Source organism: Saccopteryx bilineata, chromosome 3 (genome assembly GCF_036850765.1).
Source record: "Saccopteryx bilineata isolate mSacBil1 chromosome 3, mSacBil1_pri_phased_curated, whole genome shotgun sequence".
Lineage (NCBI taxonomy): Eukaryota > Metazoa > Chordata > Mammalia > Chiroptera > Emballonuridae > Saccopteryx > Saccopteryx bilineata.
In genome coordinates, this window is record NC_089492.1 from 302814453 (window position 1) to 302838595 (window position 24143).

The following is a 24143-nucleotide window of genomic DNA, read 5'->3' on the forward strand; positions in this document are numbered from 1 at the left end:
TTAATTATTTTTTTATTTTTATTCACTTTAGAGAGGAGAATGAGAGAAACAGAGAGAAGGGCAGGAGGAACAGGAAGCATCAAATCCCATATGTGGCCTGACCAGGTGGTGGCGCAGTGGATAGAGCGTCAGACTGGGATACAGAAGACCCGGGTTCAAGACCCCAAGGTCGCCAGCTTGAGTGCAGGCTCATCTGGTTTAAAGAAAAGCTCACCAGCTTGGACCCAAGGTCGCTGGCTCCAGCAAGGGGTTACTTGGTCTGCTGAAGGCCCGTGGTCAAGGCACATATGAGAAAGCAATCAATGAACAACTAAGCTGTTGCAACGTGCAATGAAAAACTAATGATTTTTTTTTATTCATTTTTAGAGAGGAGAGAGAGAGACAGAGAGAAAGAGAGAGGAGGGAGGAGCTGGAAGCATCAACTCCCATATGTGCCTTGACCAGGCAAGCCCAGGGTTTCGAACCGGCAACCTCAGCATTTCCAGGTCGACGCTTTATCCACTGCGCCACCACAGGTCAGGCTCGAAAAACTAATGATTGATGCTTCTCATCTCTCTCCGTTCCTGTCTGTCTGTCCCTGTCTATCCCTCTCTCTGACTCACTGTCTCCGTAATAAATAAATAAATAAATAAATAAATAAAAATTAAAAAAAAAATCCCATATGTGCCCTGATCAGGCAAGCCCAGGGTTTTAAGCCGGCAACCTCAGCGTTCCAGGTTGATGCTTTATCCACTGCACCACTACAGGTCACGTAGGTTGTTTTTGTTTGTTTGTTTGTTTTTTACAGAGACAGAGAGTCAGAGAGAGGGATAGATAGGGACAGATAGACAGGAACGGAGAGATAAGAAGCATTGATTATTAGTTTTGCATTGCGCGTTACGACACCTTAGTTGTTCATTGATTGCTTTCTCATATGTGCCTTGACCGTGGGCCTTCAGTAGACTGAGTAACCCCTTGCTCAAGCCAGCGACCTTGCGCTCAAGCTGGTGAGCTTTGCTCAAACCAGATGAGCCCACGCTCTAGCTGGCAATCTCGGGGTCTCAAACCTGGGTCCTCCACATCCCAGTCCAACACTCTATTCACTGTGCCACCACCTGGTCAGGCTCACATACGTTGTTTATCTCAGTCAGGTGTGCCTCTGTAGCAAGGACAAGCCCTGCTACGTATAATTTTTTAAATTCAGATCTAATTCACATACCATCGATTCACCCTTATAAAGTGTACAATTGTCATTGTTACAAAATTGTGGCACCCTCACTACTGTCTAATTCCAGAACATTTTCATCTCCCATAAAGAAACCTCATAACAATCACTCCCCATTTCCGTCCCTCACACACACAAACACTATTTTTGTTGTTTGGTTATTTTAGTGAGAAAGACAGACAGACAAGAAAGGAGAGAGAGAAGCATCAACTTACAGTTGCAACACCTCAGTTGTTCATTGAATGCCTTCTCATTCGAGGGGGGGCGGGCTCCAGGTGAGCCAGTGACTTTTAGGCTCAAGCCAGCAACTGTGGGCTCATGTCTATGATCCCACATTCAAGCCGGCTACCTCAGGGTTTTGAACCTAGGACCACAGTGTCCCAGGTTGACGCTCTATCTACTCTGCCACCACCAGTCAGGCTATTTTCTGTGTTGATAGATTTGTCTATTCTGGACATTTTATATAAATGAAACTATACACCACATGGTCTTTGGTATTTAGCTTCTTTCACTCAGTAAAATGTTTCATTTTTAAACTTTTTAAAAATTGATTTTAGAGACAGAGAGGAAGGTAAGGAGAGAAAGAAAGAAACATCAATTTGTTGTTTCACTTATTTATGCATTCATTGGTTGATTCTTGTAAGTGCCCTGACCAGTGATTGAACCCTCAACCTTGGTGTCAGGATAATGAGCTACCTGGCTAGGGCACATAATGTTTTTAAAGTTCATTCATGCCTGACCAGGTGGGGGCACAGTGGATAGAGTGTCAAACTGGGTCGTGGAGGACCCAGATTCAAAACCCTGAGGTCACTGGCTTGAGCACAGGCTCACTGAGCAAGGGGTCAGTCATTCTGCTGTAGCCCACCGTCAAGGCACATATGAGAAAACAGTCAATGAACAACTAAGGAGCCGCAACAAAGAATTGATGCTTCTTATCTCTCTTCCGGTTTGTCTTTCCCTATCTGTCCCTCTCTCTGACTCTCTCTCTATCTCTGTAAAAAATAAATAAATAAATAAATAAATAAATAAATAAATAAAATAAAAATAATAAAAATTTTAAAAATAATAAATAAATAAGGTTTATTCACGTTGTGTCCTGTGTCGGTACTTTATTCCTTTTTATGGCCAAGTAATATTCCACTGGACCACAGTTTGTTTATTCATTCATTCAGTTGATGAACATGTCAGTTGTTTCTAGCTTTTGATTATTGTGACTATTGTTGCTGTGAACATTCATGTTCAAGATTTTTTTTGTTTTTTAAAAGAATTTTTAAATTATTTATTTATGTTACAGAGACAGGGAGAGAGTCAGAGAGAGGGACAGATAGGGACAGACAGACCGGAACGAAAAGAGATGAGAAGCATCAATCATCAGTTTTTCGTTGCAATACCTTAGTTGTTCACTAATTGCTTTCTCATATGTGTCTTGACCTCAGGCCTTCAGCAGACTGAGTAACCTCTTGCTCGAGCCAGTAACCTTGGGTCCAAGCTGGTGAGCTTTGCTCAAACCAGATGATCCCGCACTCAAGCTGGCGACCTCGGGGTCTTGAACCTGGGTCCTCCGCATCTCAGTCTGACACTCTATCCACTGTGCCACCGCCTGGTCAGGTTAAATAATTTTTTAGATTTTTATTTATTTATTCATTTTTATTAGAGAGAGGAGAGAGGGGGAAAGAGATAGAGAGAACAGGAGGAGGAGCAAAAAGCATCAACTCCCATATGTACTTTGACCAAGCAAGCCCAGGGTTTTGAACCAGCGACCTCAGCATTCCAGGTCAACGCTTCATCTACTGCGCCACCACAGGTCAGGCTGCATGTTCAAGTTTTTCTGTGGACATCTGTTTTTAATTCTTTGGAGTCTGTTCCTAGGAATGAAGAGTTGAGTTTGTGTGGTAACTCTGTGCTTAACTTTTGAGGAGCCACCAAACTATTTTCCAACAGTTTTGAAAGCCAGGCGGCACCATTTCAAATAATCCCTAGGCTCCTACAGTGGAGCTGAGGTTTAGGTCTCTCTCAACAGTTGCAGCATCTCAGCTGTTCACTGAGTGCCTTCTCATTCAGGGGTGCGGGGGCTCCAGGTGAGCCAGTGACTTTTGGGCTCAAGCCAGCAACCATGGGGTTATGTCTATGATCCCACACTCAGGCCGGCAACCTCAGGGTTTTGAACCTAAGACTGCAGTGTCTAAGAGCTTTCTAATACTCTATGTCTTGCAGAAACAAAACAATACATCCTTGTCCTGGCCAGGTAGCTCGGCAGGTGAGAGTTTCATCCAAAAGCGCAAAGGTTGCCGGTTTGATCCCCAGTCATACAGGAACAAGTCGATCTCTCTGTCTCTCAATCTCTCTCCCTCCCTTCCTTGCTCTCCAAAATTAATCAATAAAAGTTGTTTTAAAAGATACATCTTTTTGGTGAAGAACCTCTTTCTCCCTCTTTTTTTTTTTTTTTTTTACAGGGACAGAGAGAGAGTCAGGGATAGATAGGGACAGACAGACAGGAACGGAGAGAGATGAGAAGCATCAATCATCAGTTGCTCATTGCGACACCTTAGTTGTTCATTGATTGCTTTCTCATATGTGCCTTGACAATGGGCCTTCAGCAGACCAAGTGACCCCTCGCTCAGGGACCTTAGGTCTGAGCTGGTGAGCTTTTTTTTGCTCAACCCAGATGGGCTCGTGCTCAAGCTGGTGACCTCGGGGTCTTGAACCTGGGTCCTCTGCATCCCAGTCCGATGCTCTATCCACTGCACCACTGCCTGGTCAGGCAAGAAAAATTAAATTAAAAAATGTCTTCAAACCCTTGTATTTCTTTCCATTTATAACACACTACAATCACCTGACCAGTGGCATAATGGATAGAACATCGACTCTGGACTCTGAGGGCCCCCAGTTCAAAACCTCCAGGTCGCTGGCTTCAGCAAGGGGTCACTGGCTTGGCCAAAGCTGCCTGGTCAAGACACATATGAAAAGCAATCAATAAAAAGAAAGAAAAACTAATGTGAAGCAGCTACAAGTTGATGCTTCTCATCTGTCTCCTCTCCCTCTCTCTCTCCCTTCTGGTCTCTAATAAAAAAAAAATTTTTTTTAAATAACACACTGGAATATGTTACAATTAAAGTATGGCAGAAAATCACATTTGCTTTGGTTAGCTAGCTCAGTTGGTTATAACATTGTCCCGATACACCACGGTTGCAGGTTCAATCCTCGGTCAGGGCACATGTAAGAATCAACCAATAAATGCATAAATGAATGGAACAACAAATCAATATTTCTTTTTCTATCTCTCTCTCTCCCTTCTTTTATTTCTAAAATCAATTAAAAATTTTTATTTAGATTTTATTTATTCATTTTAGAGGGAGGAGACAGAGAGAAAGAGAGAGAGAGAGAAGGGAGGAGCAGAAAGCAGCAACTCCCATATGTGCCTTGAATAAGAAAGCCTGGGGTTTTTAACTGGTGACCTCAGCATTCCAAGTTGACGCTTTACCCACTGCACTACCACGGGTCAGGCCTAAAAAAATTTTTTAATCACATTTCTTTGGGTGAGGAAAAAAAGTCTCACAAAGCATTTTCTGAATGAACGCGCTGTCATAAAAAGTTATCTTTAAAAAAACACAACTGTCTTTAGACTCTAAGACCCTTGAAGTAAGAGGCTGGAATGAATTCAGTCTTGTATCTCCAGGATTGGTGCCGACATATAGACATCCCCCAAATCGTCAATTTTCTTTCTTCCCAGAAGAAAGAAAGACTTTCTTGAAAGGGGATGTGGGAACTAGGTAGTTACTGACTCAGCTTCCCCCAGCCCTCCTCTCTGAATTCCTAGAAGTTCATCTTTCTGTTTCTGTGACCCGTGGTGTGGAAGGTCAGCTAATGCGTCATTTGGGAAAGCTCAGATCTAACCCGTAGAGCAGGGGTCGGGAAACTTTTTGGCTGAGAGAGCCATGAACGCCACATATTTTAAAATGTAATTCCGTGAGAGTCATACAACAACCTGTGTACCTTACACATTATCCAATAAAAATTTGGTGTTGTCCCAGAGGACAGCTGTGATTGGTTCTAGCCACCCACAACCATGAACATGAGTGGTAGGAAATTAGTGGATTGTAATACATGAGAATGTTTTATATTTTTAACGTTATTATTATTATTATTATTTTTTTACAGGGACAGAAAGAGAGTCAGAGGGATAGATAGGGACAGACAGACAGGAATGGAGAGAGATGAGAAGCATCAATCATCAGTTTTTCGCTGCGACACCTTAGTTGTTCATTGATTGCTTTCTCATATGTGCCTTGACTGGGGGCCTTCAGCAGACTGAGTAACTCCTTGATCGAGCCAGCCACCCTGGGTCCAAGCTGGTGAGCTTTTTTTGCTCAAGCCAGATGAGCCCGCACTCAAGCTGGCGACCTCGGAGTCTCGAACCTGGGTCCTTCCGCATCCCAGTCCGACGCTCTATCTACTGCGCCACCGCCTGGTCAGGCCGTTATTATTTTTTTTATTAAAGATTTGTCTGCGAGCATTGTTCACAGTGGCCAGGACATGGAAACAACCAAAAAGCCCATCAATAGATGACTGGATAAAGAAGATGTGGCACATATACACTATGGAATACTACTCAGCCATAAGAAATGATGACATCGGAACATTTACAGCAAAATGGTGGGATCTTGATAACATGATACGAAGCGAAATAAGTAAATCAGAAAAAAACAGGAACTGTATTATTCCATACGTAGGTGGGACATAATAGTGAAACTAAGAGACATTGATAAGAGTGTGGTGGTTACGGGGGGGAGGGGGGAATGGGGGAGGGAAAGGGGGAGGGGGAGGGGCACAGAGAGAACAAGATAGAGGGTGACGGAGGACAATCTGACTTTGGGTGGTGGGTATGCAACATAATTGAACGACAAGATAACCTGGACTTGTTATCTTTGAATATATGTATCCTGATTTATTGATGTCACCCCATTAAAAAAATAAAATTATAAAAGAAAAAAAAAAAAAAAAAAAAAAGATTTGTCTGCGAGCCAGATGCAGCCATCAAAAGAGCCACATCTAGCTCGCGAGCCATAGGTTCCCGACCCCTGCCATAGAGTATCTGGGTGAGCAACATCTTCCTTTGCTCCTGCTTTAGAGCCTATGTTGCTCACCCCCACATTCTTCAAACACGTCCACTGCCCCACCAAGGCCCCTGAGCCAATGGTCCACCTCCTTCCGGTTCTCTCCCAGCCCCCAGGCTTTCTCCCTAGCTCTATCCTGAAGAATCTTCCTTAACATGGATCTGACTCCATCTCGTACCTGCTCAAAACTATACCATACCAGCCTGACCAGTGGTGGCACCATGGATTGAGCGTCGGCTGGGATCAAAACCCCGAGGTCACTGGCTAGATAGAGCACAGGTTCATTGACTTGAGTGCAGGCTCACCAGCTTGAGCACAGGGCCATCAACATGATCCCAATGTCTCTGGCTAGAGGCCAGAAGTTGTTAGCTTGAACCCCAGATCACTGGCTTGAGCAAGGGGTTGCATGAGCCTCCTGGTCAAGGCATGTATGAAAAGCAATCAACCAACAACTAAAGTGAAGCAATATGAGTTGATGCTTCTAATCTCTCTCCTCCCCCTCCTCCTGTCTCTCTCTCTTAAAAAAGAAAAAAAAAAGAAAAACTTATACCAATACTATGCCATAAAATAAATATTATCCAGCCATGAAAACAAAGAAAAATCTGACACAGGCTCAACATGGATAATCTTGTGGACATTATTATAAGTTAGACATAGAGGTCACATATTACATGACTTCGTTCATATGAAATATCCAGAACAGACAAATTTGTAGAGAGAGAAGGTAGATTGGTGGTTCTCAGACATGAGGGGAAGAAGAAATGGAAACTGACTTTCTTCATGGGCATGGGGCCTCATTTTGGGGTGATGACAAAGCTCTAGAAATAAATAGTGGTGATAGTTGTACACCATTATCAATATATTTAATGTCATTAAATTGTACACTTTATATATTTTTTTTTATTTATTGATTTTTAGAGAAAGAGAGGAACAGAGAAAGAGAAAAAGAAAAACATCACTTATTTATGCATTCATTGGTTGATTCTTGGATGTGCCCTGACCAGGGCTTGAACCTGCCACCTTGGTGTATCGGAACAACGCTCTAACCAACTTTGTTTCCCAGACAAGGCTGAACTGTACACTTTAAAAGAGTTAAAATGGGCCCTGGCCAGTTGGCTCAGTGTAGAGCATCGGCCTGGCATGCAGAAGTCCCGGGTTCGATTCCCGGCCAGGGCACACAGGAGAAGCACCCATCTGCTTCTCCACCCCTCCCCCTCTCCTTCCTCTCTCTCTCTTCCCCTCCCACAGCCGAGGCTCCACTGGAGCAAAGATGGCCTGGGCGCTGGGGATGGCTCCTTGGCCTCTGCCCCAGGTGCTAGAGTGGCTCTCGTCGCAACAGAGCAACGCCCCGGAGGGGCAGAGCATCGCCCCCCTGGTGGGCAGAGCGTCGCCCCCTGGTGGGTGTGCCAGGTGGATCCCGGTCAGGCGCATGCAGGAGTCTGTCTGACTGTCTCTCCCCGTTTCCAGCTTCAGAAAAATACAAAATAAATAAATAAATAAATAAATGAGTCAAAATGGTGAATTTTATGTGCTGTTTATTTCACTCAATTTTATTTATTTATTTATTTTACAGGGACAGAGAGAGAGAGTCAGAGAGAGGGACAGATAGGGACAGACAGATAGGAGGGGAGAGAAATGAGAAGCATTAATTCTTCACTGTGGCGCCTTAGTTGTTCATTGATTGCTTTCTTATATGTGCCTTGACCGGGGGGCCTACAGCAGACCGAGTGACCCCTTGCTCAAGCCAGCAACCTTGGGCTCAAGCTGGTGAGCCTTGCTCAAACCAGATGAGCCCACGCTCAAGTGGGAGACCTTGGGTTTTGAACCTGTGTCCTCTGCATCTCAGTCTGATGCTCTAGCCACTGTGCCACCTCCTGGTCAGGCGCCCATTCATTCTCTTCATCTGCAGATGTAGTTCTCTCCTTTCTCTTGGAATAATTCTCATCCTTCATGACTCATCTCACACATCATGTCCTGTAGAGGTCTTCCTTAACGCTCCATGTTTTTCCCTTTGTACCATTTTTTACCATCTGCATAGTACTTCTCATGATCTGACATACCAATGGTCATGGCTCGTCTCTGGTACCTCGAACAGCAGCACATAAGGGATACTTCATAAATAATTGTTTAAGTAAATGTCACCTCACGATAAAAAATAAATAAATAAATAAATAAATAAATAAATAGAAGTGACTGTCACCCAGGGGGGACATCTTTGGCATTTAAAACTCTCAACTCTGTCTTTGGAAAATCCAGTTAGCTCATCAATTTTTTCACTTATATAAATCCCTTTTATTTCTTTACATTTCTTTCTATACTAAGACCTTCTATAGATAGTTGATAGAGATTTGTCCTCCACAGGAGTCTGGCTCCCTAAAACCGTGAACTTGGACCAGCAAACCCGGCACCAAAGGGGAGCTTGTTTGAAATGCAGACTCTCACACCTGCTAAATCAGAATCTTTATCCTAATCAGACTCCCAGGTGACTTGCCACTACATTACATCTTGAGCAATACCAGGATGTGATTTTGAGTATCCAGAAAAGGTTACTAACCCTAGTTCCGTTTCTTAGTTAGCCTCTAATGTTATAGATTTTTCTCACATTCTGAATCCAGAAAACATGATTTGCCCTCATGAATCCCCCATTCTCTATCTGTCCTATCCCTGACACCAATAGTAACAGCAGTAGAGTAGGTTGACAGCCAAGGGTGATGGCAGTTGAGGAAAGTGGACGTGAGAGTCAGAAAATTAAACTTTCTCACATCTGAGAGTCAGAGCCAAATACCCCTTTTCTGTATCATGTAAGGACTCACTGTGTTCTATTTCTTGCTTTCTTTGCCCAGCCCTTGGAGGTTAACAGTAATGGTAAGGAGTGTTTTCCAAAGTCACGCTGGGAGGGGTGGGGTAGGGGCAAAAGGAATGTGAAAAGCCTGGAGAGTCTCCCTGTTTGACCACTGTTCCTGGAAAGACAAGAGAAACTCAACCATCTTCCAAAAACATCTTCTTCACATGGTGCTATTAGGCACAAAAACACTCACTGACTTCCTGCTCCTATGACAGCTGCCACTTTTACTTTATTTGTTGATTGATTCAAGAGAGAGAGGAATGGAGAAAGGGAGAGAGAAAGAGAGAGAAAGAGAGAGAGAGATATATCAATTTGTTTTGTTGTTTCACTTATTTGTGCATTTGTTGGTGATTCTTGTATGTGCCCTGACTGGAGATTGAACTCACAACCTTGGCATATCAGGACACTGCTTTAACCAACTGAGTTATCCAGCCAGAGCTAGCTACAGCAGTCATTTTTATAAGTTCTTATGGAATGATATGTTCATGATTCCTTCTGTCTTCTACTTCATGCCGTCTCTTTTATCCCTCTATCCATCCAGACCAATAATAATAGTAATAATAACAATTAATAAGAACCCTCCCCTGGCCGGTTGGCTCAGTGGTAGAGCGTCGGTCTGGCGTGTGGAAGTCCCGGGTTCGATTCCCGGCCAGGGCACACAGGAGAAGCGCCCATTTGCTTCTCCACCCCTCCCCCTCTCCTTCCTCTGTCTCTCTCTTCCCCTCCCGCAGCTGAGGTTCCATTGGAGCAAAGATGGCGCGGGCGCTGGGAATGGCTCCTTGGCCTCTGCCCCAGGCGCTAGAGTGGCTCTGGTCGCAGCAGAGCGACGCCCCGGAGGGGCAGAGCATCGCCCCCTGGTGGGCAGAGCGTCGCCCCCTGGTGGGCGTGCCGGGTGGATCCCAGTCAGGTGCATGCAGGAGTCTGTCTGACTGTCTCTCCCGGTTTCTAGCTTCAGAAAAATACAAAAAAAAAAAAAAAAAAAAAAAAAAGAACCTTTCACTACTTCCCACTTAAATTTCCCCAGCACTAATACCTGGAATTTGGCCCAGGCCGGATGGCTCAGTTGGTTAGAGCATCATCCTGAAGCGCAGAGGTTGCCTGTTCAATCCCCGGTCAGGGCACATACAGGGACAGATTGATGTTCCTGTTTCTCTCTCTCTCCCCCTTCCTATCTCTAAAAAAAAAAAAAAAAAATCAATAAAATACCTGGAATTCTGTGCTGATTACTGTCCTCCAGACTGTGTCCTTGTCATTCATCTGAAGGCAGCCTCAGAGTGTGTAGATTAAACATCAACTCTGCTCCTTTTCTGCTGGTGATGTTGGAGAATCAATGCTCCCCTCTGGGTGTCTGCATCCTCATCTGTAAGAGAACCTACCTAGACAGGAAATTTGCTGACGTTGGCCCACATTTCACAGTCATGTTTGCCACATTCTATTGGCTGATGGACCCATTCACGTCCGACACTGATGGGAAGACGTCTAACCCTTGCACAGGGAGATAAAGTCATGTTTTATGTGGGGTTTTTTGTTTTGTTTTGTTTTTTGATTTTTAGAGTATGTTTAGTAAAGCTGGGGACAGTGAAACAAGAAAGCCTCTAGGATAGAAGAAGCCACAGGATAATCTAGGCAGGGCTGCGTTAGCTCACTGGGAAGGCAGAGAGAAAGGGGGCCTTGGAGACAGGTGCACGGGGTTAGCCTGCAAGGAGCTGCCGCTGCCCATGGCTCCCCTGGTTGCAAGTCTCTGGGGACCCTTAGAGTTTAGGAGATGCATGGTCTGAGAGGGAAGAAAGGCGTGACATGCTGCTCCCAGGAGCAAGAGCATAAGGAAGTTGTTTTGATGGTAATCCAATCGACCACATCACAGACAGTACTGAGGCCAGGAATAAAGCAGTCAGGACAAAGAAAAGAGTGACTGGTGGAGGGAGCTGGACCAGGGAGCAGAAGTGGAGGTTTTTCTCAGGAGTGGACCAGGACTCCCGCGATTTCCTAACCCTTCCCCACTTCCTCTTCTCGGTGGACACCCATTGGTGAGCACGGCAGGGCAGGCGGGAACTCAAGGGACAGGAAGCCTTATTTCAACAGCAGGACTTTCCTGTCTCTCATTCCTACACTGCACAGGATGAGCTGGTGGCCACGCTGGAGTCGCTGGGCCTGGGTGTAGACACCTCTTAGACTGCAGCTTCGCTCCTTCAGGGCTCAGGACGCCTCCATGCCCCAGACCAACAGCAGGGATGGCCTCTGTCGCCTGTCCTCCTACTTGGAAGAACTGGAGGCTATGGAGCTGAAGAAGTTCAAGTTATACCTGGGAACAGCCACAGAGATGGGGGAGGGCAGGATCCCCTGGGGGCGAATGGAGACTGCAGGTCCCCTGGAAATGGCCCAGCTGCTGGTAGCCTATTGCGGGGTAGGAGAGGCCTGGTTGCTGGCTCTGAGCATCTTTGACCGGATCAACAGGAAGGACCTGTGGGAGAGAGGACAGAGAGAAGACCTGGTGAGGGGTAAGGCGGTGGTGATGGGACCCACAAGGCGGCAGCCCCACAATCCCCTTCTCTCAGATATCGCTGACCTGGACTCTAACTTACCCCCCTGGACTTTGTGCTCTGTGCTGCCTGGAACACTCTCCTTCTATCTCCTCTGTCTGGAAAAATTCTTATTTATCCATCAGAACCTTGAAGGCAGGCCCTTCTCTGAATTCTTCAGTCCTCTCCTTCCTCCTCCAGACCCTCGACCTCCACCACCCTGGCCGGCTCGGAGACCCCCACTTGTCTGCTTCCTTAGCACTCACATTTCGTTCATTGTATTTTCTGTCCTATCAGATAATCCCAGTGGTACTGACACATTGGTTTCCTCCTATAATAAGGCATTCGTTGTACATAATAAATACATCAGTGCATTCATTGTTTAGATACTGTGTTGGATGGCATCTTATACTGTATAGATGAGAAAACTGAGGCTCAGAAAAGAATTAATTTGCCCCCAGACTAAAGATTGTGAGATAGTTCATGTCAGGTGCTTAACATGGTCTGACCTGTGGCGGCATGGGATGGAGCTTCGACCTGGAGTGTTGAGGTCCGCGGTTGAAAACCCCATGCTTGCCTGGTCAGGGCACATACGAGAAGCAACTACTAGTTGATGGTTCTTGCTCCTCCCCGAACCTTTTCTCTCTGTCTCTTCTCTCTAAAATCAATTATAAAATTTTTTTTTAATTTATTCATTTTTAGAGAGGAGAGAGAGAGGGTGAGAGACAGAGAGAGGAGAGAGAGACAGAGAGAGAGAAGGGGGGAGGAGCTGGAAGCATCAACTCCCATATGTGCCTTGACCAGGCAAGCCCAGGGTTTCGAACCGGCAACCTCAGCATTTCCAGGTCGATGCTTTCTCCACTGCGCCACCACAGGTCAGGCAAAAATTTGTTTAAAGGCCTGACCTGGCCCTGGCCGGTTGGCTCAGCGGTAGAGCGTCGGCCTAGCGTGCGGAGGACCCGGGTTCGATTCCCGGCCAGGGCACACAGGAGAAGCGCCCATTTGCTTCTCCACCCCTCCTCCGCGCTTTCCTCTCTGTCTCTCTCTTCCCCTCCCGCAGCCAAGGCTCCATTGGAGCAAAGATGGCCCGGGCGCTGGGGATGGCTCTGTGGCCTCTGCCTCAGGCGCTAGAGTGGCTCTGGTCGCAACATGGCGATGCCCAGGATGGGTAGAGCATCGCCCCCTGGTGGGCAGAGCATCGCCCCTGGTGGGCGTGCCGGGTGGATCCCGGTCGGGCGCATGCGGGAGTCTGTCTGACTGTCTCTCCCTGTTTCCAGCTTCAGAAAAAAAAAAAAAGAAAAAAAAGAAAAAAAGAAAAATAAAAAATAAAGGCCTGACCTGTGGTGGCACAATGGATAAAGCATGAACCTGGAACACTGATGTTGCCAGATCGGACACCCCGGGCTTGCCCCGTCAGGACACATATGGGAGTTGATGCTTCCTGCTCCTCTCCCCTTCTCTCTCTCTCTTTCCCTCCTCTCTAAAATGAATAAAATCTTTTTTAAAAAAATTTTAAGTGCTTAACACAATGTCCAGCAGATAGTAAGTGCTCAGCAAATACAAATACCAGCTTTGGTCCCAAGCAGCAGAGGTGGCATTGGAACTCTGGTTTTTTGTTTTTTGTTTTTTTTTTAATATTTTTTATTTATTCATTTTAGAGAAGGGAGAGGGGGGGAGAAAGAGAGAGAGAGAGAGAGAGAGAAGAGAAGAGCAGAAAGCATCCACTCCCACATGTGCCCCGACCAGGCAAGCCCAGGGTTTTGAACCGGCGACCTCAGTGTTTTCAGGTTGACACTTTATCCACTGCGCCACCACAGGTCAGGCAGAACTCTGGTTTTTTAAAATTATTTTTTTTTATTTATTCATTTTAGAGAGGACAGGGAGAGACAGAGAGAGAGAGAATGAGAGACAGAGAGAGAGAAGGGGGGAGGAGCTGGAAGCATCAACTCCCATATGTGCCTTGACCAGGCAAGCCCAGGGTTTTGAACTGGCGACCTCAGCATTTCCAGGTCGATGCTTTATCCACTGCGCCACCACAGGTCAGGCCTTAAAATTATTATTATTGATTTTAGAGAGAGAGGAAGGGGAAGAGAGAGAAAAACATCAATTTATTTTTCCACTTATTTATGCATTTACTGGTTGATTCTTATATGAGCCCTGACCGGGGATCGAACCAACAACCTCTGCACTTTGGGACTATGATAACCAACTGAACTATCCAGCCAGGGCAATGTCACTGGTCACCCTAATGGGACTTGGGTCCCTCAAGAGCAGAAGGACTTCTGATTCTTGTCTATAATTCTCTATGATCTAAAGTCTGCTATGGCCAGGAACTGGCGAACATTTGTTGAATGAATATTCACGTTTTGCCATCTCTGAAAAAACAAAAGCTCTGGATTGTGGTATTTGTTAATTTCCATGGTATAAATACTTCAGCATGGCTGATTTTAAGTTACTGAAGTGATGTCAACTGTGTTGTAATTTTTTTTTTTTTTTTTTTTTTTTTTTTTTGTGACAGAGACAGAGGAGAGGGACAGATAAGGAGAGACAGACAGGATGGGAGAGAGATGAGAAGCATTAATTCTTCATTGAGGCACCTTAGTTGTTCATTGATTGCTTTCTCACATGTGCCTTGACTGGCGGGCTATAGCAGACCGAGTGACCCCTAGCTCAAGCCAGCGACCTTGGGGTTTCAAACCTGGGTCCTCCGTGTCCCAGTCTGACGCTCTATCCACTGCACCACCACACCATCTGGTCAGGTTAGAAATTTAACAACAAACTTTCTTTTTTTTTTTTTTTTTTTTTTTTTACACAGACAGAGAGAGTCTGAGAGAGGGATAGTAGATAGGGACAGTCAGACAGGAACGGAGAGAGATGAGAAGCATCAATCATCAGTTTTTCATTGCAACACCTTAGTTGTTCATTGATTGCTTTCTCATATGTGCCTTGACTGTGGGGCTACAGAAGACTGAGTAAACCCTTGCTCAAGCCAGTGACCTGGGGTCCAAACTAGTGAGCTTGGCTCAAACCAGATGAGCCCATGCTCATGCTGGCGACCTCGGGGTCTCGAACCTGTGTCCTCTGCATCTCAGTCTGACACTCTATCCACTGTGCTACCACCTGGTCAAGCAACAACAAACTTTCTTGAGCTAGAAGAAGTGTGCAATGGGAAAGATAACCTTAAAAAAAATTATTTTTCAATTACAGTTTACATTCAATATTATTTTGTATTAGTTTCAGGTGTACAGCATAGTGATTAGACAATCATATACTTAAAAGATAACTTCTTGCCTGACTAGGCGGTGGCGCAGTGGATAGAGCGTCGGACTGGGATGCAGAGGACCCAGGTTTGAGACCCCAAGGTTGCCAGCTTGAGCGTGGGCTCATCTGGTTTGAGCAAAGCTCATCAGCTTGGACCCAAGGTTGCTGGCTTGAGCAAGGGGTTACTCGGTCTGCTGGAGGCCCACGGTCAAGGCACATATGAGAAAGCAATCAATGAACAACTAAGGTCTCACAACGAAAAAGCTGATGATTGATGCTTCTCATCTCTCTTCATTCCTGTCTGTCTGTCCCTGTCTACCCCCCTCTCTCTGTCCCTATAAAAAAATAAAATAAAAAAATAAAAGATAACCTCTTAAGGAATCAACCAATTAATGCATAAGTAAGTGGAATAACAAATCAATGTTTCTCTCTCTCTCTAAAAAGAGTCAATTTAAATTTTTTTTAAAAATAATCTCTTAAGGCCTTCCAAGTAGATCCTTCTCTCCTTGTCTTTTTTCTTTTTTATAAGATTTTATAAAAAAAAAAAAAAAGATTTTATTTCTTTCCACCTGAGCTAGCAGTGGCACAGTGGATAGAACATTGACCTGGGATGCTGAGGACCCAGGTTCAAAACCCCAAGGTTGCCATCTTGAGTACGGGCTCACCAGCTTGACCGTGGGGTCTCTTGCTTAAGTGTAGAATCATAGACATGACCTCATGATTGCTAGCTTGAGCCCAAAAGTTGCTGGCTTGAAGCCCAAGGTCACTGGCTTGAGCAAGGGGTCATTCGGTCTGCTATAACCCCCCAGTCAAGGCACATATGAGAAAGCACTCAATGAACAACTAAGGTACTGCAATGAAGAATTGATGCTTCTCATCTGTCTCCCTTCCTGCCTGTCTGTCCCTATTTATCCCTTGCTCTGTCTCTCTCTGTCTCTGTCAAAAGAAAAAAGAAAAAAAAAGGCATAAACATATTCGTGTATGATTCTGTAGAATTATGTTTACTTATAGAAGTTTTACATACTTATTTTAAGAAGTTCAAATAGGCCTGACCAGGCGGTGGCCCAGTGGATAGAGCATCGGACTGGGATGCAGAGGACCCGGGTTCGAGACCCCGAGGTCGCCAGCTTGAGCGCGGGCTCATCTGGTTTGAGCAAAATCCCACCAGCTTGAACCCAAAGTCACTGGATCCAGCAGGGGATTACTTGGTCTGCTGAAGACCCGCAGTCAAGGCACATATGAGAAAGCAATCAATGAACAACCAAGGTGTTGCAACGCGCAATGAAAGGCTAATGATTGATGCTTCTCATCTCTCTCCATTTCTGTCTGTCTGTCCCTGCCTATCCCTCTCTCTGACTCACTCTCTGTCTCTGTAAAAAATAAAAAAAATAAAAAAATAAAAAGAAATTCAAATAGTATACAAGTATAAAGTCCCTCCCTTTTCTCCATTCCACTTAACTCTCTCCCCAGCAATAACACCTGGGAAATATTTAGTGGGAATTGTCCTCCAGACTGTGTCCTTTTCATTCACCAGGGAGTGGTCCCATGGTCTAAAGGGGATCAGATGTCAACTTTGCTCTATTCTAGTTGTGTGATGTTGGAGAATTTCTCTCTGGGATTCTGTTTCCTCATCTCTAAGACAAGGGGGATTGTACTAGGTCAGTGGTTCTCATGTGTTAATGTACATAAGAGTCATCTGGCCCTGGCCGGTTGGCTCGGCGGTAGAGCGTCGGCCTGGCATGCGGAGGACCCGGGTTTGATTCCAGGCCAGGGTACATAGGAGAAGCGCCCATTTGCTTCTCCACCCCCCTCCTTCCTCTCTGTCTCTCTCTTCCCCTCCCGCAGCCAAGGCTCCATTGGAGCAAAGATGGCCCGGGCGCTGGGGATGGCTCCTTGGCCTCTGCCCCAGGCGCTAGAGTGGCTCTGGTCGCAGCAGAGCAACGCCCCGGAAGGGCAGAGCATTGCCCCCTGGTGGGCAGAGCATCGCCCCCTGGTGGGCAGAGCATCGCCCCCTGGTGGGCAGAGCGTCGCCCCATGGTGGGCGTGCCGGGTGGATCCCGGTCGTGCGCATGCGGGAGTCTGTCTGACTGTCTCTCCCCGTTTCCAGCTTCAGAAAAATACAAAAAAAAAATTGTCCTCGACTTACTGAAGTATGAGGAGCATAACTGGACCATTTGTGTGGATCTTAAAATGGTAAATTTCCTGCTAGGACAACAGAAAGGTTTCACGAAGTATCCTTGCTTTCTGTGTTTGTGGGACAGCCGAGCTCGGGAGAAACACTGGACACAGAAGGAGTGGCCGAAACGTGAAGCTCTGGAAGTAGGGATGCAAAATATTGTTAATGAACCTGTAGTTAATTGAGACAGAATCATTTTTCTCCCACTTCATATCAAACTTGGCTTAACGAAGCAGTTTGTTCAGGCTTTGAATAGAGAAAGTGAATGCTTTCAACATATTATTTCTGCTTTTCCTGCCTTGTCTTTCGAGAAGATAAAAGCAGGTGTATTTGATGGACCTCAAATTCGAATCCTCATACGTGACGAAGAATTTGCCAGGAAGATGAATAAGGAGGAGAAAGCAGCATGGCAGTCTTTTGTGGCAGTTACAAAGAACTTTCTTGGCAACCAAAAAGCAGAAAACTATGAACTTCAGTTTCAAAGGATGCTATTGGCTTTCCGTGACATTGGATTCAACATGAGCGTTAAGATTCACTTCCTGGCCTGACCAGGCGGTGGCGCAGTAGATAGAGTGTCGGATTGGGATGCGGAAGGATCCAGGTTCGAAACCCCAAGGTCACCAGCTTGAGCATGGGCTCATCTGGTTTGAGCAAAAAGCTCACCGGCTTGGACCCAAGGTCGCTGGCTCAAGCAAGGGGTTACTTGGTCTGCTGAAGGCCCGTGGTCAAGGCACATATGAGAAAGCAATCAATGAGCCTGACCAGGCGGTGGCGCAGTGGATAGAGCGTTGGACTGGGATGTGGAAGGACCCGGGTTCGAGACCCTGAGGTTGCCAGCTTGAGCACGAGCTCATCTGGCTTGAGCAAAAAGCTCACCAGGTTGGACCCAGAGCCGCTGGCTCCAGCAAGGGGTTACTCAGTCTGCTGAAGGCCCGCAGTCAAGGCACATATGAGAAAGCAATCAATGAACAACTAAGGAGTTGCAATGCACAACGAAAAACTAATGATTGATGCTTCTCATCTCTTCATTCCTGTCTGTCTATCCCTCTCTCTGACTCTCTGTGTCTCTGTAAAAAAAAAAAGAAAAGAAAAGAAAGCAATCAATGAACAACTAAGAAGTCGCAATGCACAACGAGAAACTAATGATTGATGCTTCTCATCTCTCTTCGTTCCTGTCTGTCTGTCCTTGTCTATCTGTCTATCTCTGCCTCTTTAAAAAAAAAAAAAGAAAAAGAAAAAAAAGATTCACTTCCTGGCCTGGCCTGTGGTGGCGCAGTGAATAAAGCATTGACCTGGAATGCTGAGATCACTGGTTCAAAACCCTGGGCTTGCTAGGTCAAGGCACATAGGAATGCTTCTCATTCTCTCACTCCCTCCACCAAAAATAAATAAATAAAATCTTTAAAAAAAAATTCACTTCCTGAACAGTCACCTTGATAAGTTGCCTGAAAATCTTGGAGCTGTTAGTGATGAGCAGAGAGAACACTTTCATCAAGATCTGAAGACGATGCCTGACCAGGCGGTGGCGCAGTGGATAGAGCGCTGGACTGGGACTGGGATGCCAAGGACCCAGGTTCGAGACCCCGAGGTTGCCAGCTTGAGCACAGGCTCATCTGGTTTGAGCCAAAGCTCACCAGCTTGGACCCAGGGTCGCTGGCTTGAGCAAGGTGTTGCTCAGTCTGCTGAAGGCCCGCGGTCAAGGCACATATGAGAAAGCAATCAATGAACAACTAAGGTGTCACAATGCACAACGAGAAACTAATGATTGATGCTTCTCATATCTCCGTTCCTGTCTGTCTGTCCCTATCTATCCCTCTCTGGAAAAAAATTTAAAAAAAGATCTGATGACGACGTAAGAGCATTATCAGGGGCGATGGGACAGAAATATGATGTCAGACTACTGCTGGAGCATCAAACAAGATTGTCTTCAACAAGTACACAAACGCAAGAGCTACAAATGCAAATTTTTGCCTGAATAGAATTTAAATAAGTTTTGTGCAAATTTTATGATTAAAATAAGTGTTTTAATATATTCTATTTTGAAATTGTAGACAAATTCTGATGCAATCATATCTTTGAGTGTATTAGTGTATTTACTGCATTATATAAATTATTATATTTTCACAAAGATGATGCCCAAGAAGACATTCTACTTCATTATGTTAAACTAAATGTTGAAAATTTTACAATAAGATGAAAACCTAAAATCTTGAATTGCAAAAAAACTGTAGCTTACAGCCCTGGCCGATGGCTTGGTTGATTAGAGCATCGTCCTGAAGCACAGAGGTTGCCTGTTCAATCCCCAGTCAGGGCATACACAGGAACAACTTGATGTTCCTGTCTCTCTTCTGCCCTCTCCCTCCCTCTCTCTAAAATCAGTAAAATAAATATTTTTTAAAAATTGTAACTTGCAGAGAAAAACTAACGTCAGATTTGAGATCAGCACACTTGAACCAGGTAAGAACAAGTGTTTTTGTGGATGCAACTAAAATTTTGTTCCCCAGTGGAATCAATGCTTCTCATCTCTCTCCCTTCCTGTCTATCTGTGCCTCTCTCTCTGTCTTTCTCTTTGTCTCTGTCAAAAAAAAAGAATTATCTTTCTTAAATTGTGACAAAAGTATCTGAAGTTATATTGGTGTTTATTTTTTATACACTGAACTTCCGTGCCAAGAGAATTTAAGGGCCATGGAGCAGAGAGCTTGTGTCTGGCTATATATCCAATGCTTAGAAAAATGCCTGGTACCTAAAATATGTATATTTGTTGAATGAATGAATGCATGGATGGATGATGGGTGGATGGATGGATGAATGTATGGGTGATGGATAGATAATGGATAAATGGATGGATGGATGGGTGATGGATAGATAATGGATAAATGAATGGATGGATGGATGGGTGATGGATAGATAATGGATAAATGGATGGATGGATGGATGGATGATGGATAGATAATGGATAAATGGATGGATGGATGAGGGATGGATGGATGGGTGGATAAATGATGGAAGAGACATAGCTGAGAGCTGAATGGGAAGGAGGAATTCAAGCTGACTCAGAAATTCTTATCTAAGGAGATTAATGTGCTGGATGGAGGTGCCAGTCACCATGATGGATTCTCAGGAAGGAAAGTGGGTTATGAAGAACAAGTGCTTTCAACAATAGTGAATGTGAAGTGCTGGCTGAACATTCTGGGGTGTGGGTGGGCAGGGGTTTTTCCTGTAGACAATGAGACAATAGTAACCAATGTTACTGAATGTTAGCCAGAGATGTGCTAACTGATGTCCCCCAATTTTTCTTCTAGTTTCTTCACCCGATGGCCCATCCTCACTGGGGAGCCAGTCAGCATGTTCTCTGGAAGTCTTTCCTGGAACTCTAAGAAAAGGTGAGCCATGAGCCTTGTACCTCTTAGAATGCACTAAGTACCACATATCAAACTATCCAACTGGGAATAGATGACACAAAAACAGGCACTTATTTTACATCTGCATATAACAAGAAATCTTAGGGTGGGTGACTGGATTAACAACAACATCAAGGTCCTAAGTTCTTCCTATGCTTCAATTCTTTCTTTCCCCCTATATTTTAAGTCTATCAACCTCCCTTATGTCAGCCTTTTGTCCTGTGACTTGCCATCTCATGGTTGCAAGATGGAGACCAAACCATCTCACACAAAATAATTCTTTTTTTTTAAGGATTTTATTAGCCTGACCTGTGGTGGCGCAGTGGATAAAGCGTCAACCTGGAATGCTGAGGTCGCCGGTTCGAAACCCTGAGCTTGCCTGGTCAAGGCACATATGGGAGTTGATGCTTCCTGCTCCTCCCTCCCCTTTCTGTCTCTCTTCTCTCTAAAATGAATGAATGAATTAATTAATTAATTAAAAATATTTAAAAGCTTTCTTTAAGAAAAATATTTTTTTTATTTATTTTTAGAGAGGGGAGAGAAACAGAAAGGGGGGGGGGAGATGCAGGAAGCATCAACTCCTATATGTGCCTTGACCAGGCAAGCCCAGGGTTTCGAACCGCGACCTCAGCAGTCCAGGTGAATGCTTTATCTACGGCACCACCACAGGTCAGGCCTAAAAGAATTCTTAGCAGGAACAAAAGGAGACAAAAGGTTTTCTTCTTCGATAGCCTGTCATTTTATCCAGGAATAAAATTATTTCAATAAACTTCTTCCCCGGAGTGTTTATAATTCTGGATCAAGACCAGGCACATGACCAACCCCACAGCAGCCACTGAAAAAGGGGAATGAGATACTCGTGGCTGGTTTATCAAAACCAACATTCATCCCCCCCCCCCCCCCCCCCCGGCATCTGAAGGAACAACGTTTACTGGAATCGAGGGATCAACACCTCCTTACCCAGATAGACTCAGGATTGTTGGCAAGGAAGAAACAGGAGTATGATCTCTTGGGTAGACAGCAACACCATCAACAATAACACACGATCCTGGACACTCTTTCAAGGGTATTCAAATGCATTGGACATGCCCTGGCTGTGTAGCTCGGTTGGTTGGAGCATCGTCCCAGTACCCCGACTTTGTGGGTATGATCTGGGGCCAGGTCTGAGAAGATCTTTATAAGGGAGGATGTACCAAGGTTCTCAGGGTCCATCTAGAAAGCTGTTCCAAAGACATTGCAGGGCACGTAGCACTAGATCCTGCTGTGCTTTTAACTCCTGAATTCACAAAAGATTGCTGATGAATCTTCCACAAACTCTTCCTTCCTCTCCATTAGATCCTCGGGAAACCTATCGGGACCACGTCCGCAGGAAGTTCCGGCTGATGGAGGACCGCAATGCCCGCCTAGGGGAATGCGTCAACCTCAGCCACCGGTACACTCGGCTCCTCCTGGTGAAGGAACACTCCAATCCCAGGTGGGCCCAGCAGAAGCTGCTGGACACAGGCTGGGGACACGCGAGAACTGTAGGTCACCAGGCCAGCCTCATCCAGTTGGAGACCCTCTTTGAGCCGGACGAGGAGCGCCCGGAGCCTCCGCGCACTGTGGTTCTCCAGGGGGCTGCGGGGATGGGCAAGTCCATGCTGGTGCACAAGGTGATGTTGGACTGGGCCGACGGGAGGCTCTTCCAGGACCGGTTTGATTATCTTTTCTACATCAACTGCAGAGAGATGAACCAGAGCGCCCCGGAGCGGAGTGCACAAGACCTCATTTCCAGTTGCTGGCCTGAGCCCAGCGCGCCCCTCCACGAGCTCCTGAGAGTCCCGGAGCGCCTGCTTTTCATCATCGACGGCTTTGACAAACTCAAACCCTCCTTCCACGACCCTCAGGGCCCCTGGTGCCCCTGCTGGGAGGACAAACGGCCCACGGAGCTGCTCCTTAGCAGCCTGATTCGGAAGAAGCTGCTGCCTGGCTTGTCTTTGCTCATCACCACCAGGCCCACGGCTCTGGAGAAACTCCACCGCTGGCTGGAGCATCCCAGGCACGTGGAGATCCTGGGCTTCTCCGAGGCTGAGAGAGAGGAGTACTTCTACAAGTACTTCTACGACGCAGAGCAGGCCAGCCAGGTCTTCACCTTCGTGCGGGACAATGAGCCCCTCTTCACTCTGTGCTTTGTCCCTTTGGTGTGCTGGGTCGTCTGCACCTGCCTCAAGCAGCAGCTGGAGGAGGGGGGGTTCTTAAGACAGACGTCCAGGACCACGACAGCCGTGTACATGCTCTACCTCCTGAGCCTGATGCAACCCAAGCCGGGGTCCCCGACCCTCCAGGCCCTGCCCAACCAGAAAGGGCTGTGCTCTCTGGCAGCCCACGGCCTCTGGAATCAGAAGATTCTGTTCGAGGAACAGGATCTTCGGAAGCATGGCCTGGATGGGGCGGACGTCTCTTCGTTCCTCAACATGAACATCTTCCAGAAGGACATCAACTGCGAAAAGTTCTACAGCTTCATCCACCTGAGTTTCCAGGAGTTCTTTGCGGCCATGTACTACATCCTGGACGGCGGGGACAGCAGGTCCAACCCAGACCAGAACCTCACGAGGTTACTGACTGAGTATGGGTTTTCGGAAACGAGCTTCTTAGCTCTCACTGTCCGTTTCCTGTTTGGACTCCTAAATGAGGAGACGAGGAGCTACCTGGAGAAGACTCTCTGCTGGAAGGTCTCGCCACGCATCAAGGTGGAACTGTTGGAGTGGATCCAAAGCAGAGCTCTGAGCGTGGGCTCTACCTTGCAGCAGGGCTCCCTGGAGCTCCTCGGCTGTCTGTATGAGATCCAAGAGGAGGAATTCATCCAACAGGCCCTCAGCCACTTCCAAGTGGTCGTGGTCAGCCACATCACCACCAAGATGGAACATATGGTGGCCTCCTTCTGTGTGAAGCATTGCAGGAGCGCCCTGGTGCTGCACCTGCACGGGACTGCCTACAGTGCGAACGAGGAGGACAGGACAAAAGGGACTTCAGGGCCCCAGACGCTATCGGCACAGTCGTAAGTATCTTCCGAGCCTGTGGTCCAAGCTCATGCTCCAAAGCAAGTTCATGTTTTCAGCTGGGGGTGACTTTTGCTCCCAATCAAGGACATACTTGGCAATATCTGGAGAAATACTTGGTTGTCATAACGTGCCGAAATGGGAGGGGTACTACTTGCATTTAGTGGGTAGAGGATAGGGATGCTGCAAAAACATCCTCCTATGCACAGGACAGCCCCCACAACAAAGAATGATCTGGCCACCGAGTGTCAATAGTGTCCAGGTTGGTTTCCCCCTCTTAAACAATGCTCATTAGGATTAAGTTGGGGCCCATGTCAAGAAGAATATATTCAATCAAGAAATATTATCCAAGCCCTGGCCGGTTGGCTCAGTGGTAGAGCATCGGCCTGGCATGCAGAAGTCCCAGGTTCAATTCCCGGCCAGGGCACACAGGAGAATCGCCCATCTGCTTCTCCACCCCTCCCCCTCTCCTTCCTCTCTGTCTCTTTCTACCCCTCCCGCAGCCGAGGCTCCATTGGAGCAAAGATGGCCCAGGCACTGGGGATGGCTCCTTGGCCTCTGCCCCAGGCACTAGAGTGGCTCTGG

The 24143-nt window shown here is 46.2% G+C and overlaps 1 protein-coding gene across 2 annotated transcripts in view; it reads left to right on the forward strand.

Moving 5' to 3' along the window:
* Window positions 1–11314: 11314 nt before the first annotated feature.
* Window positions 11315–24143, forward strand: part of NLRP12 (NLR family pyrin domain containing 12) — a 44056-nt gene continuing 31227 nt past the window's right edge. For both annotated transcript variants that reach the window (XM_066265245.1, XM_066265246.1), the window contains exons 1-3: window positions 11315–11661; window positions 20422–20502; window positions 21856–23557. In XM_066265245.1, coding sequence (XP_066121342.1) covers window positions 11373–11661; window positions 20422–20502; window positions 21856–23557 — 2072 coding nt within the window. In that variant the 5' untranslated portion in view covers window positions 11315–11372. The remainder of the gene's footprint in view (window positions 11662–20421; window positions 20503–21855; window positions 23558–24143) is intronic.